At 43.9% G+C, this 14,967-nt stretch overlaps 1 protein-coding gene across 1 annotated transcript in view; it reads left to right on the top strand.

The window, feature by feature from the left end:
• Positions 1-14,967, top strand: part of nrg3a (neuregulin 3a) — a gene marked incomplete at both ends in the record, with an annotated part of 467,076 nt that overhangs the window by 382,367 nt on the left and 69,742 nt on the right. The window contains one exon of the mRNA XM_080782991.1: positions 14,331-14,404. Within this exon, the coding sequence (XP_080639117.1) occupies positions 14,331-14,404 (74 nt within the window). The remainder of the gene's footprint in view (positions 1-14,330; positions 14,405-14,967) is intronic.

The raw sequence follows: 14,967 nt of genomic DNA, 5'->3' as shown, positions 1-14,967 counted from the left end.
AATTCATTACAAAATGTACATTTATTATAAACACAAAGAACATGAAAATAACACATTATATATATTTTAAACCTGTAAAACATTAAAAATAATGGTGGGGTAGGGTTCTGGACTGGGGGGGCACAAAGTCTATCTGGGGGGGCAGTGCCCCCTAGTGCCCCCCCGTAGAAACGGCACTGTATAAGGTGCAGTATAAACCAGGCTTTATATAGGCTACAGCCACAGTGAGAATTAAGGATTTGCAGATGGAACTGTTTTCCGAATTGCCAACTTCACAAAGTGCCTGCTTGAATGAAAGTCACTTATACTCTCCATCCCCAAGAGAGGGACTGTTTTGGGAAAATAAAGCTTTAGTGCTCTCGTCACCCACTGGAAATTACAAGATGTTTTCCTTTGATTTGGCTTCAATGTGAATATTTTTTTAAATGGTGCGTCGATCCTCCTCACTTCCTCTGACCTACAAAATACAAAATGCAGCTCGCTAGGAGACTCAAAAAGAATGTCACATGGGAGGGAGGGTGGGTGAGAGGAACATGGTTTAGTTTAGAGTCCAGGGTGTTGAAACGTGTGTTTATGTCCCCTTCCAGCGTCTTGATAGCCGTAAGGATGGTGGAAAGGGTCGGTTCTGGATCCATCTTGTTGGGGCTAGCACATGCGGCTAACTGGTTAGCAGTGTCGTCTTCTGAATCTCCGCCAGTAGAAATATAGTTGGACTGGAGGTTCTTCTGGTGTTGTAGGTTTTCCCTTTGTTGGTCTGCTTCTCTAGGTTGCTCATTTTTTTTGTTTGGAAGAGGCAAGTGCAGTTTAGTGAGGAATTGACAGAGCTACACAGAAAGGCGTCTACTCCATGATACGCTCACTAGCGCCCCACCGGTGGGTGAGCGGAAAGTAGACAGATAGATACAGTAGGATTGGGGCAAACCTCCAAGTGAAAAAAGTATACCAGGATGGAAAGGTGGTGTACTGTATGGCCTTTTGTATTTTTGGGTTCACCTACAGTACAGTGTTGTACCCAGCAGGGCCATTAATAATTGAACTCCTGGAGGTGGGTTTTTAAAGGACTCTCTGGGTGAAATTGAGTACGGGGCCTGTGGCATATACCTTCAAACACCACACAACATGTGTGCGAATTGGTTGGGAGTCATGTTTTATTTAAACGTAATTATAAGGCAGGCCCAGCTGCATGGCTGCATGGAACTGGCGTTGCAAAACACACTGTGAGCAGAGGAAACATAAAATAGAGATGAATATGAGCACCGTTGAACACGGGAGATGCGTATATGTCCTGACCTGCAGGTTTCCTACAGCATACACTATTTGCAGCATTGCGTACTTTGAGGCACTTAATGTTCATCATGTGGAATATGCTGCATACTGCAGGTGTACAGCGCTATAGGCGGAAGTACGGCGGCTATAGCGCAAGCACGCCGTCTATGCAGCATGTGTCTAACATGAACACATTATCTTTCTTTCATTTTTTTTTACACCCCGTCACGCGTCAGCTAACTTGCCGATATTGCTTAATTCTTACATGCGCTATAGACATGATCAGCAGTGGACAGAGGAAGGTGCTGGAGCAATCTGTGCTATTCTAAAAACCGTTTTAATAAACATGGTTAACATGACATTATGGTATTAGCTGTTATTTCTTCACTCAGAGCATGCCCAACACATTACACATAATTACACATTACATAAGAGAGGTGATGGAGCAAGCGGTACCGCATGGCAAGCTAATTTCAAATGATGATAATGGCGTCGTAGTGTATATAGGTTCTGCCGTAGTAGAAAGGGCTGCAACCATCGGCAAGCAGGTTTATCCATCGAGCACTGATCCATTTCCGGTTGCCGGAGCGGACTGCCGCAAGCCGCCGTTGCTTAAAAAGTCCCTAATATCATCTTGGACAGATGTGAGTGGTTTTGATGGAGTTTGAAGGGAGCTAATCTGAGTTCCCAGAAGTTTTATTTTTCGCCACTAGGCGGGCGAGAAAAAAGGAACGTATCCCTGTGAGGGAAGTACGTTGCGCTCAGAATCTGAGCGGACACTCCCCTTTCCGGTCTGAAGCTCTGTGCATACCATGAAAATAGTCCGAAGGGAATCCAATTCCAAATTGAATTGTAGTAGGCCACCACCGCTCAAGGAGCAATTGTTTCCCTTCCGTCTTATTTAGATGTATAGCGCCCACTCCATGTGGAACCCGCCCCTGTCTTTTGATTCGCATTTCATTTGAAACGCAACGCACTGGGCCACGCCCCTGCTGCACAGGATCTGAGGCCAATTTTCCTAGACTAGAAGGGAGCTGACTAGACATGTTTCGAGTTGAACAAATCACTGTTGAAAGATCTAATTTGATTACATTTCTTGGGCTGTATAGTCAAGTCTTGGGCCTCGCGGGTTGCACGTTTGGCACACGGCAGCAATACCGGTACAGCTGCTAGGTGCCAAAGGACTGCAAAGGCAGGCCTAAAGGGGAAAAAAAACCCACCACTGGCTTTTATTGCATTTTATATCACCATTTTTATTTTGGGGGTTATGTGCCCTGGCTGGCTAACCCCAATCTAGGTGATTCTCCAAATGAGAAGGATGCAATATTCTTGGTATCATTTGTCACACCTCCTGCCGTCGGCAGAATATTGCTGACACCCAAATAAGGAACCCCACGTCCATGGTGACTCGCAGTATTAGGAAATCTCAGAGCTGACAGGAGATTTCATTATAGCGTCTGAGAAAAACACTGTGCTGAGTGGTTGTCTGTCTCTCTAGTGCACCTCAAACTAGCGGTCTAAAAGCCCCCATTATACAGTACTTAGTTACACACCAACAACCAAGTATACACTATATCAACCTTAAGTGTTACTAAAGTTTCATGCTCTATTCAAGTTTTTTTTTTTTTTTTTTTTTATCCCACAATTTTGTAACCCATTTTTCACCCCGTGTCAATTATGTAATTTGATCCTGGGCTCTACACACCCTCCGCCAACCTAGTCCCCCATATATGGGAGACATGGGGAGAGCAACGGACTTGAACTCATGCTTCCTTCATGCCTGAGTGTCCAAGTTACTCCTTTGTTTGGGATTTCCAAGTATTACCTGTGGGTGCACTGTGGGTGCACTTGTGACCAGACAGTGGCCTTGTGACCAGACAGTGGCCTTGTGACCAGACAGTGTGGCCTTGTGGTTAGAGTGTCCGCCCTGAGACTGGGAGGTCGGGGTTCGATCCCCGGCCGGGTCATACCAAAGACTGTAAAAATGGGACCCAATGCCTTCCTGCTTGGCACTCAGCATCAAAGGGTTGTATTGGGGGGGTCAAATCTACTAATCAAATGATTCCCGAGCGCGGCACGGCTGCAGCTCACCGCTCCTTGGCTGCGGCTCACTGCTCCCAAGAGATGGGTCAAATGCGGAGAACAAATTTCACTGTGGTAACGTGTGTGACAAATCGTATGACTTTGTCTTTTGACTTTGTAGTAATACTTCGTTGCGGTACTGAGGTCGACCTACCAGCTCAGTGGCCTCGTGATTTCTACCATACTTGGCTGTGGCACGCACGCACGCACACACGCACACACACACACACACACACACACACACACACACACACACACACACACACACACACACACACAATAACATCCAGAGTGTTCATGATCATGAAACTATAAAAATTAACTTTTTCCAAATAACATTATGCACTGTATTTTGGAGGCTGTATTATGCACATTTGCAAGCGTGTACAGTACACACAAATGCACCATAATGGTATAAGCAGGTGGGGCGGGGGGAGAACTGACTTCATCTTTGAAGCTCAACAACACGACTTTCATTTCAATTTCGTTTTTTAAAATGAAGGTAAGCTGAATGATATACTCAGTATAAGTATATAGAAGTATAATCATCTTCAGCCCTCTTTGAAGTAGGACCTGTCAATTGTATGTATTAGATGTAGCAAGGTGTGACCAATCAAGCCTTAATTGGAGCAGCGCTAGCAGCCTAGCAAGCAGATTGGATTACACTAGGATTTGATTTGTCAAATACAATTATTCCATAGGAAACCACAGTATGCCAACCACTCCAAATACTCATTAAGTAGGCTTATCCCATTTAGCGATGCATGATGAGAGAGTGTATTGCATCTTCTTGTTGTTGATTTAACGGCATACTCCCAAAACAAATGGACCCTTTACGGATCCGTCCCGTAATGATGCTTTGGGGTCCATTTGGTTATGTTATGTATGCAGTGACAGTCTCTGTGTTTTAAATAGAGAGCTGGTGGTGGGCGTTTTGCAGAAACCATTCAGCATCATGTCCTGCATGGCCCTGTGATTGACAGACGCTGATTGGGTCTTCCACATTTTGGTTTCTGCAAAACGCCCACCCTGCAGCGATTGCAGCCTGCAGTCCGGGGTCTGCAGGAGAGATACGTGTGAATCCACGTGACGCAGGAGGGTTCACCACACTAGATTTGACTAGGTACAGTGTATGGTAATTGGTAATTAACTTCCTTTTTTTAATATTGGGGACGTACTGTATTTGGATGCGGAAAGAATCGAGCTCGGTGTGAGGAATAGGTGCGTTCTCTCTTAACCCATTTTGGGGCGGGAACCCCTTTTGGTGTTTAGCACTATGTTATGCTTTAGCTATTGAAAAATAGCAGATCTACAAGCTCATAGCGCGCCACCGAGTGGCGCGCTATGAGCTTGTAGGTCTGCTATTTTTTGAAAAATCGAAGAACGACTGACATAGAAACATAGCTTTTTCAGAAAACTGTATAGAAGACATTTTTAGAATCAGATCTCAAGGTGAAAATGTTAATGTTCCAAGTTAGTGGAAGTCAACCCAAAGCACTACAGCTATATAGGAGGGGAAAGAGTTGCACCACCTATGGAGAGTATTATAGACACAATGTGGCATGACAGAGGAGAGGAGTTAGCAACACAGTGCTCCATTGCATCGCAACGGTACATGGCAGGGGAATGTGTTTTGTTTTTGTTGCACCCTCCCTGGTTGGGCAGGTGATGTCAGTTCACACACACAGGACAGAAACAACAAGATCTCTGTGGCCAAGTCATTTCCTCATAGGTTGTGTTATGTCGGCCAACTTTTCCCCTGGAATGAATCTCACCGCGGTGAAATGAACGGTGCTGTTTGTGGTGTTTGTTGTTGTATAGAAGCAGCACTGTGTCACACAGTTTGACCAATGGACTGTGATATACTTTCTTTATTGGACTTTCTTTTATTGGACTGTGTGTGTGTGTGTGTGTGTGTGTGTGTGTGTGTGTGTGTGTGTGTGTGTGTGTGTGTGTGTGTGTGTGTGTGTGTGTGTGTGTGTGTTCCTGCATGTTGAGGCTAGAGGCACAGGATGACTCAGCTAACCACTCAAACCCCTATTACTGTATGTACTGTACATATGGCTGAGCGGAGTCCCTCAGGTCTTCTCTGTGATTGTGGGGGAAAGCTGACTCAGAGTTAACGGCAACGCAGTGTTGAGATTTGCTTTGGTTCAATTATTGAAAATAATAATTGTATGTTTCTAGTTTTGATTATTTTACTCTTGCCCGTGAATTTCTGAAGAAAAATAATGTTATTTACCCCCCCCCCCCCCCCCCCCCCCGGGGATAAAATCGTTGAAGTTCAACCTTTGATGTAAGTCGGGTGTAACCTTTACTGCACAGCAGTGATGGAACTCCATTTACAGGGCGAAAGTATATTGGCCTCAAAAGACACTGGAAGTACTAAAAGTAAAAGTATACTCATTATGCGCGGAATCGCAGAATAGTATTTCTCAGGCGTTTTAAAAACTTTTTCAAAATTCCTAAATCTTAAAAAAAAAAAAAGCAGATCTGCAAGCTCACGATAGGTCACGATGCCGAAGCACTGTGAGCTTGTAGATCTGCAATTTCTTTTAAATACACAAACTATGAAATATAGGCCTTAATTGGTGTATTTTGTTATTATATTCCAAATCTGAAAAGTAACCATCAACTAAAGCTTTTAAATAATAATTGTAAAACATACAAAATTTGCCTCTGAGATGTATAGTAGAAGTCTAAAAAGCACAGGAAAACAGACAGGTAAGTAAAGCAAACGTAAAGATTGTATACTTGAGTCAATGTACTTGTTCTGCACTGCTGCGTAGTATACCAACAACATCGACAGACAACAGAGAAACTTTTCTCGCCTCACACTGAACTGTTGAACTTCTGCTGGGCAACTTGACTATTTAGAAGGAGACGACAAGTCTCCTTCCATCGCACTCGCTCGTGTGTTCGCCATTCGCATGCACGTGTCCATGTGTGTGTGTTTCACTTTTCCTTACAGAATTTAAGCAGCTTGAGGCAGCGTGTTTTATCTCCTACTCGCATGTCTACACAGCACGCACGCACGCACGCATGCACACATCCCTGTTCTTGTTAATTAATGGGCATGGTGCTAATTAGGCAGAATACAGCTCCCATACACCCTCTGACTCCCTCTCATCCATTTATTATATTTTGCAAACCACCACTACAAATCTCTACTCCTACAGAAGCATTGCACAGTGCAGGTCAAGGTTATTTTAGTGAAGGGGCTATTGTTGGCTCTGACAAAAGAAAACACACATGCTTTGAAATAATGGTTTCAGTTATTTAATAGACTGTCAGTTCTTCAATTGTAAATTAGGGTTTAACCACTTAAGTTCTATTTTCAATTAAAACAATATTAAAGAATAAAATGTCTCACAACACATTGCTTAGTGACATGTTGCGGTGAAACATGTTAACACATTGAGTCTGGTGGACAAAAGTGGTGTTGCTCGGGTGCCGGGTGATTTCAGGCTATTCCACTATGACTCGCGTCCGGTTTTGGCTTCCATCCTGGATGCTAAAGTATTAGCGTTAATGCTACCGAGCTAAAATAAGGCCAATCCTTGTTCTAGAACCGCTACAGTAAACCGCTACAATACCTACATTACCGTCAAATATTCAAATCTAGGAAATTACACATGCACAGACAGACAGGAAATAAGGAATATCAAATACAGAAAAGAGCCATGGATATTACCCAAACTCTATGTTAACTTATGTCATTTTTGTGTATTTCTGTGCATAGGCTACCTGTTATTTCTTTCAGAAACGCTTTTATTCAGGTTTCTATTCTGCTTTTTAAACTATTTAACACACCTGCCAAAGAACTTCACTTCAAAGTTCAAGTCCTTTATTGTCACATAATAACACAGCAGGTAGTGACACTTCACTAAACGTCTATTTTTCTCGACAGTGTAATTGCCCATGCGTAAATTACACAAAATCTGGTACACCTGTGTGGGACATGAACAGGTGACGAAATTTTAATCCTGCAGACCTCAGAAGCGGAATGTGATTTTGGCCTTTAGAATGCACATACAGTACGCTACAGGAAGGAGGGGGGGGGGGTGTCTTTGTGTGCATGTACAGTGCATGTGTGTATGGGTTCGGCATGCATCTGTGTTGTACACACTCCTCACTAATGGCTGTGACGTACAGCCATGCACTGTCACCACCTCACCACTCATTCTTTTAATAATCCTCTTCACCTACACAACGAGGCTGCGTCCTCCCAAGAAGACACAGTGCCAATGAGTCTGGGCGAGCTGCAAATGGACTCTGTTTAACACATTCTGTACAAAACACGTCTGGAAACGTCATAAGGATCAGAAACGAGTAATACCTTAGACGTCTGTGGACGTCCTAGCGACGTCCAAACGACGCGGGGCGAGATAATAATAATCAGAATTATTCCTATTTTTTTTTTTGGCATTTCGCTTTTCGCTTGCCGTATGCTAACGCTCTGTGCAAGTATTAGCTTGTCATTGACTCCCATGTTAGCGCGGCGGAAAGAATGACTCGTATCTCCTCATCCAGGGCGCTCTCCGTGGTGATGAATGGATCGATATGCTGGCGCTGCATTTCTGCTCCTCATCCGTCTCTCCCGCAAAATATGAACGCTTTTTGGAGTTTATATAAATATATTAAGTTGATCGGGGATTATGAGCTCACTTTGTCAAGTCAACTTTTTTAAGAAAGTATTTCCGGTTCTTGGCTTTCAGAGTAAATGCGATCAGACTACTCTGGCACTATAGCGGCCTTTATTTTGATGCACGTTGGCGTACTCAATGTGTTAAGATGAACTGTTAGCATATAGGCTACTGCATGCACCACACTGCGGCCGGTGAGAGGTTGCTGATTAAGGAGGAATTTCTGTTTTTATATACCTTTATTATTTAGACAGGTAGGCCTATTAAAAAGAGGAAGTATACGGTATGGTCCCTCTCTAGAATACACTATGATTCATCCCTGCATGCTGTATGACAATGGTTCTCAAACATCTTAATGTCAAGGGGACACACATTGCCGCAGACAACCATTTGAAAGGGTTTAATAAGATTTGTCAATGGCCGTAATATAAAATAGGGGCATAAGTGCTTAAACTGTTCCTCATATTGCTCGGGATCCCCTGAGACCCACACACGGATGTCAGACCCCATGCACTTTGAGAACGAATGCTGTATGATTAGCAGTCATACTATTAAGACACTATATTACCTCAATCTCATTTTCTATAATTCAAAATTCTATTTGTTATCCCGATTCCCTACCCCACACATGCATAGACTATAAAGGCCTATTCATAGTCTGGATTTTCGGTGGTGAGGTGACCACCGCTCCGGTGGTGAGCTGACCACCGGAGATGAAATAACGTTGAGCAGGTGGTGAGTAAAAACAGAGAGAAGGGCTTGAGCGGTGGCGGTGGTTTGCTCTTCACCGCGGCGAGTCGTGACGTCATGTTGTAGTTCGGTGGTGACCCCACCACCGTAAATCCAGACTATGTATGAGCCTTAACATCATACATTATTCAACCTACAAGTCAACACCTGTATAGCAACACCACTGTGACCATTCAGAAGCCTGAGTAACACTATAGGCTGTACATTGCTATTTTTTATTTTTTTGGGGGGCCAAGTTGGCCATTGGTGCAAACAACACAGAGGTGACTAATACATACATATCACTATACGAATGAGTAATATATTTTTCTCTCCTAGTACAATGGTTAAGTTTCATAGTGGAGGGATTTGCAACAACCACCATCCTATGAAAACTTAAGATGGGACATACAGAAGCTCACAGGCCACAAAAAGGAGCCAAATCCACGCAAGAAGGACCTTTGTTTTCACATCCAACACACTCACTTGATGTTGATTCCCTTCCCCTATTTCACACATACTTGGGTGACATCACTGTAGCTAAAATAATACTTAATTTGATGCCTGAAACTGCATTAGTGCTATATTGGCACCTACTGATTATAGTATAGTGTATCGTTTAATAAGATACTGTGCTGGTTATAAGTATATGCGCTTGTCAGTTGAGAACAGTGAATTAGAAAAAGCAGCAGTGTGTCAGGCTGGTAATGGCTTTATTTGTATTTCTCCAGAGAAAATAATATATTGCCCAAGGTCTTGACAAGCCACAAAAAGCATTTTAACATCCCGACAAGTTTCTTTGGAAGGTGCAGATATGCATGCTGATGAGGGGGAGAGCGAGAGAGAGAGAGAGAGAGAGAGAGAGAGAGAGAGAGAGAGAGAGAGAGAGAGAATTATGAAGAGAAGCATTCATCGTTGCCTAGGTTTATCCTTAAGAGAGGGCCCTCACAGTCTGTGTAAACATCAGCCCTCACAGTCTGTGTGAACTGTCGAATGTTGACGTTTTCCACTCTGTCTTTTTGGATCCCTGAACCAGGATACACTCCAAGCCGAGAATTGTACCATCTGCCCGAAACTTGGCGATGGAGTTCTGGCCGTGTTTGACAGTCAGTTCAGCAGCGAGGTCACTTGCGGTGACAGTTCAGCCTGTGGCGATATTTTTTACTTGCACTGATTTGTCAGATGCTCTGTTATCAGCCCCAGCCCTCACCCAGAGCAAATTAAGCTGGTGTGTGTGTGTGTGTGTGTGTGTGTGTGCGTGCGTGCACATAATTGTATGCGTGGCACATAGACAATTACCATAGCTGATGTACTGTTGATTTTCACTTATGACTCCCACTGTCTGTCTCGATCTGCCGCTTGCGTTTCTTTCCCAAGAGAGAGAGAGAGCTGTTTTTATTTTTGTTATTTGTTTCAACAGCACACCATGGTTCCATTCAACATCTGACTCGTTTAATTATTGAAAATGAATACAGACCGAAATGACCCATGCGTTCATTGTCCTTCTGCACAGCACCACATTTGCCATGCTGTTATGTATAAGCCTCTGAACAACATGGCTCAATCCTGCACTTTGGCAGCCGTGCGCATACGTGTGTGCGTGTGTGTGCGTGTGTGTGCGTGTGTGTGCGTGTGTGTGCGCGTGTGTGCGCGCGCGCGCGTGTGTGTGTGTGTGTGTGTGTGTGTGTGTGTGTGTGTGTGTGTGTGTGTGTGTGTGAATCCAAGATGTCGGAGAGACAAAAGAGAGAGAGATGTAGGTCAGAGAAAAGTTGTTGAACTTTGGTAGAATGTTGAATACTGTCAATCATCTCCAGTTGTTGTGTCTCTATATGCTCTTTGGTTTGAGTAACCAGAAAGTAATATTTCCATTCACTGTTATTATAGACCTGTATTCTATTATTTTTTTTACACTAACAATGCAGATTCCACTATCATAAATACTTAAATAGCTAATCTAAGAAACACAGTTTCTAGTGTGTCCATAATAGTCTTTTGTGCCGGTGAGACAAAACAACAAGAGATATCAAACAAGTCGTGCTGCAGCAGGACCATGCGGCGTGAGGGGAGTCGACGCAGTCATATATATATAAAAGCAGTGTTATCTAATCCTCCGTGAGTTGCCACGGCATTGCAAAGGCTTTAAAAATGCTTTCAACTTCTTGCTGTTTTGCTGCGAGAAAAGGTCCTCTGCACGCACGAGGCTGAGCGGCCGTTTTGTACCGCATGGATTCCCGCCCCGTCAAACAAACAGAGCGAGTGAGGGTGAGTTAAATAATATAGATTTATGGAGGCAACAGGGCAGGAAATGGGGACTAGTTAAACATTTTACTGACATCAATGGCAAAACAAATCGGGACTAAATGAGCCCTTTAAAGCTTGCCAACTTTCTGTCCGCAGTTACTTGATGGGCCATTTGATTTGAATGAGCTCGCCCAATATGAACTGCCTGCACGTCGCTGGCTGTGAGATAATGGGAGAGGATTAGAGGCTATATGTTTGCTGTGTTGAGTTTGCCGGGGAAGGCGAAACGAGGAAACGTCACTGACTGACTGGGCGAGGGAGTGATTGTGAGGAGTCAGTCAGTCAGACAGACAGACAGGCACACAGTCTAACCACAGTTAACCATATCCGCTATTATAAACTGCCCCTCCGCAGGGTCTGGCAATCAGGATAGAGCTTTATAGAGAGCAAATGAGTCGTCACAAAGGAGGGGGGGGCGACATAACAAGAAAGAGTGGGAACAAATATGATTAGGGAGCAGCCACTTGTACTGAAGATGTTATTAATTAACCTTTACTGTCGACATACTGTACCTTTTTTCCCAAATAGGGACAGAGGGGAAACACTGAGCAGTAAAGTGAAATGGAAAAGGATCAGAGGCTATATGATTGACCTCCGAGGCATAATAATAAATCCTCTGGGTTGGCTATAACCCTCATGGACTCATTGCTCCGATAAACTGCGCTCTTTAGCTCTTTTAGAGGTCATAACTTCCTATAATAACCAATAACATTGGTGGCAACACTGGTCATTTATGAGAGTGAACTGTTTGTGAATGTAATAATCCCTAAGACATAATATGGAAGGATTCCGGATCAACGATTCAATTAGATAACTTGCCAACAACCTCAACAGTGAGGACCATACTGTACATCATCAGGCTTTCCTTTTTACTCTATAATACAGTTTAACACTGTGTCTCATTTACTGTATACATTTGCGAATACTAGCCAGTAGCCACCTCATCTAACCACTTGACTCCAGCTCCTGCACTTTTTTTTTTTTTTTTTTATATATATATATATATTATCCCACGATTTTGAAACCCATTTTTCACCCCTGTGTCTATCATCTAATGTGATCCTGGGCTCTACACACCCTCCACCAACCTAGTCCCCATATGGGGGACATGGGGAGAGCAACGGACTTGAACTCATGCTTCCTTCATGCCTGAGTGTCCAAGTTGCTCCTTTTACACCTGACAGGGGGGAGTTTCCCTGTTTGGACGTATAGCGCGTGGAAGGAACACATTATTCCAACCAGTTCCTTTCCCCTCCATCAGGCGCCCCGGCTGGCCAGGGGGAGGCAGTTTAGTGACCAGGATTACTGCATGTTTTTTGTGAGGGTACCTACCCTCCAGCTCTTTAAAAACTCAACTTACTGCCTCATACAGTCTATCACACTACAGTATATACAAATACAATAGTCCAATCCTCCATCTACAAATGCACCCACAGTACCTTTTGATCCCAAACCGTCCCAAACCGTTCAGATAAGACAAGACCTGTATTGATCCTGAATTCAGTCAGCAGAGGCAGCACAGCAGTTATGAATGATACAGTTACAAGGTTGGAGACGTGATGTTGTTACAGCAAGGCAAAGGCATCACACAAAAAGAAACACCATCAATAATGAACAATAGTATATGTCATGGTCTACTCTACAGAGTACAGAGTCAGACCATGTCTCCCTCTCAGCCACTCCCACTCCCCCTTCCTACTGGCAGTCCCTTTTACTCACCTGTCTCCAACTCCCTCATCAGCCCACCAGTGCTTCCCATTACAAACCTGTGAACACTTTGCCATTAACGTGCTCCCTATATAACTGGACTCTTTGCTTACACTCTTTGTCAGAACATGTCATTTTCCCCTGAGCTGTCCTGTGTGTTCCTGGTTCGTTGTTGTCATGCTCCCCTGAAGGTTTGATTTTTGGACTTCATGTTTTCCGCACTTTGCATATTGTGCTTGAAAGTTTTTGCAGTTGTGGCATTTTGGCATTTGGACATTTTTGGTTTTCCTGAGCTTTGTTTGTCAGCTGCCTCGTACTTTAATAAATGCGTTTATTTTGAACTTTCCTACTCTCTGCTTCTGCATTTGGGTTCAGTCATCCTGGTATCGTGACAGTATAAAGCCAGCCATATACATTTCACCCTCTATACAAAGAGTGGTTGGCCATGGGTACAAGCTTTAGTTCCGACACGTCAAAGGTCCGACAGTCATTCAACCGTTCCGGCAGTCATCCGACAGTTCAACAAAGATGTAGAAAGCAAACATCCTTTGTTCTGTACTTATACATACAATTGTATATGGTACAAAACACTGAAGTCCTTAAACCAGAAACCTGTAACCGCAAGCACGACGCAACACGTGTCGGACCAACGCATGTCGGGAGCGACGGGTGATGATCCCGCATGTCGGACCTTTGGCGTGTCGGATAAGCGTGTGCACCCCGGCCATGATATAGCGTCTCCAGCTTCCTTGCTTTATCCCATTTTGGACTGAGGCCGATTCTTAAAAATCTCAAATATTTATATAGCATTAGAAGCATCATTGTTTTGTTATTTTTGAATACTGTACAGAACCCCAAATGGGGTTCCCGCCCAGACCAGCCTGCTCAGGTTGCTTGTGTCCCCGGCATTAATGTAACCCCTGCAGCAGGCAGTAGCAAATAAGAGGACTCTAGCCATTACAGACTGCAGCATCTTGTTACACACCCCGGAGGACCATGATGAGCCTCCTAAGAAAGAATAGTCTACTCGCCTATAGCCCATATTCACCAGATACTTTGAGACTATAGCTCCCAATATTTCATGCCAAACAATTGAATAATCTTCACCCCCCCCCCCCCCCCCCCTCAGCTGCACCACTCTTCAGTCAGTTCTCTGTTAAAACAGTTTCCCTACATATATTGGCAACTCATCTTGTTTTCTCAATGATTTCAAATAAACTGTAGATTGAGAGCTAGGCGCCACCATGATGTTGCCCTACTCCTGTATACTCACTCACACACACACACACACACACACACACACACACACACACACACACACACACACACACACACACACACACACACACACACACACACACACAATCAAGTAGACACCCACCACCAACTACTAACATAGAGCCTAAGGCCAATTGTAGAGACAATGAATATAAACATGGAGGAATCAAGGGTGGGGTGATACAATGGTGCAGAGAAATAAATAATTAACTGAGAACCAACAATAATTAGTGTCCTAATACTACTCCTCCCTCTCTCTCTCTCTCTCTCTCTCTCTCTCTCTCTCTCTCTCTCTCTTTCTCTCTCTCTCCCCCCCACTAGGTGTCGAGAAGGCTACCAGGGAATCCGCTGTGATCAGTTCCTACCCAAGACGGACTCCATCCTGTCTGACCCGAGTAAGTGTTCATCTCTCCTTTCATTTATTCAGAGAAAACAAGTCTAACAAAACAAGTACGAACGAGTGACCAGTCAGTCCACGATATATGTATATAGTAAACTTGCATCTACAAAGGTGTCGAGAGGGGCTGCAAGGAGGGATAAGTGCTAGAACTGCGATGGAGTCTGAAGATGTGCGTCTTCAGACTATACATTTATTTTTATAGGAAAAACAGGAGTAAACAAACTAACAAAATAGGAATCAATATAGAAAAAAAACATATTGGGACCATTTGGGACAGCGGTGGCCTAAGGGTTAGAGGAGCGCCCTTGTTGCCGAAAGGTTGCCGGTTTGATTGAAGTGCCCTTGAGCAAGGCACGGAACCCCCCCAACTGCTCCAGTGGAGCTGCTTAGTGGCCAACAGTATAAGACTGTGGTTGTATATACTGGTCAGCTCCCAGGTTTTAATGTGTGTGTCTGTCTGTGTGTTTCTATGTGCAGGGCGTTGCTGAAAATGAGCACTTGTAGCTCTGCAGCTACTATACCCTGGGTAAATAAAGGAGGGAAAAAAAAGAATTGGCC

Source organism: Protomyctophum bolini (genome assembly GCF_963924005.1).
Source record: "Protomyctophum bolini genome assembly, chromosome: 14".
In the NCBI taxonomy this organism is placed as follows: domain Eukaryota; kingdom Metazoa; phylum Chordata; class Actinopteri; order Myctophiformes; family Myctophidae; genus Protomyctophum; species Protomyctophum bolini.
The sequence above is the reverse complement of the archived record's forward strand: the minus strand, read 5'-3'. Positions and strand labels throughout refer to the sequence as shown.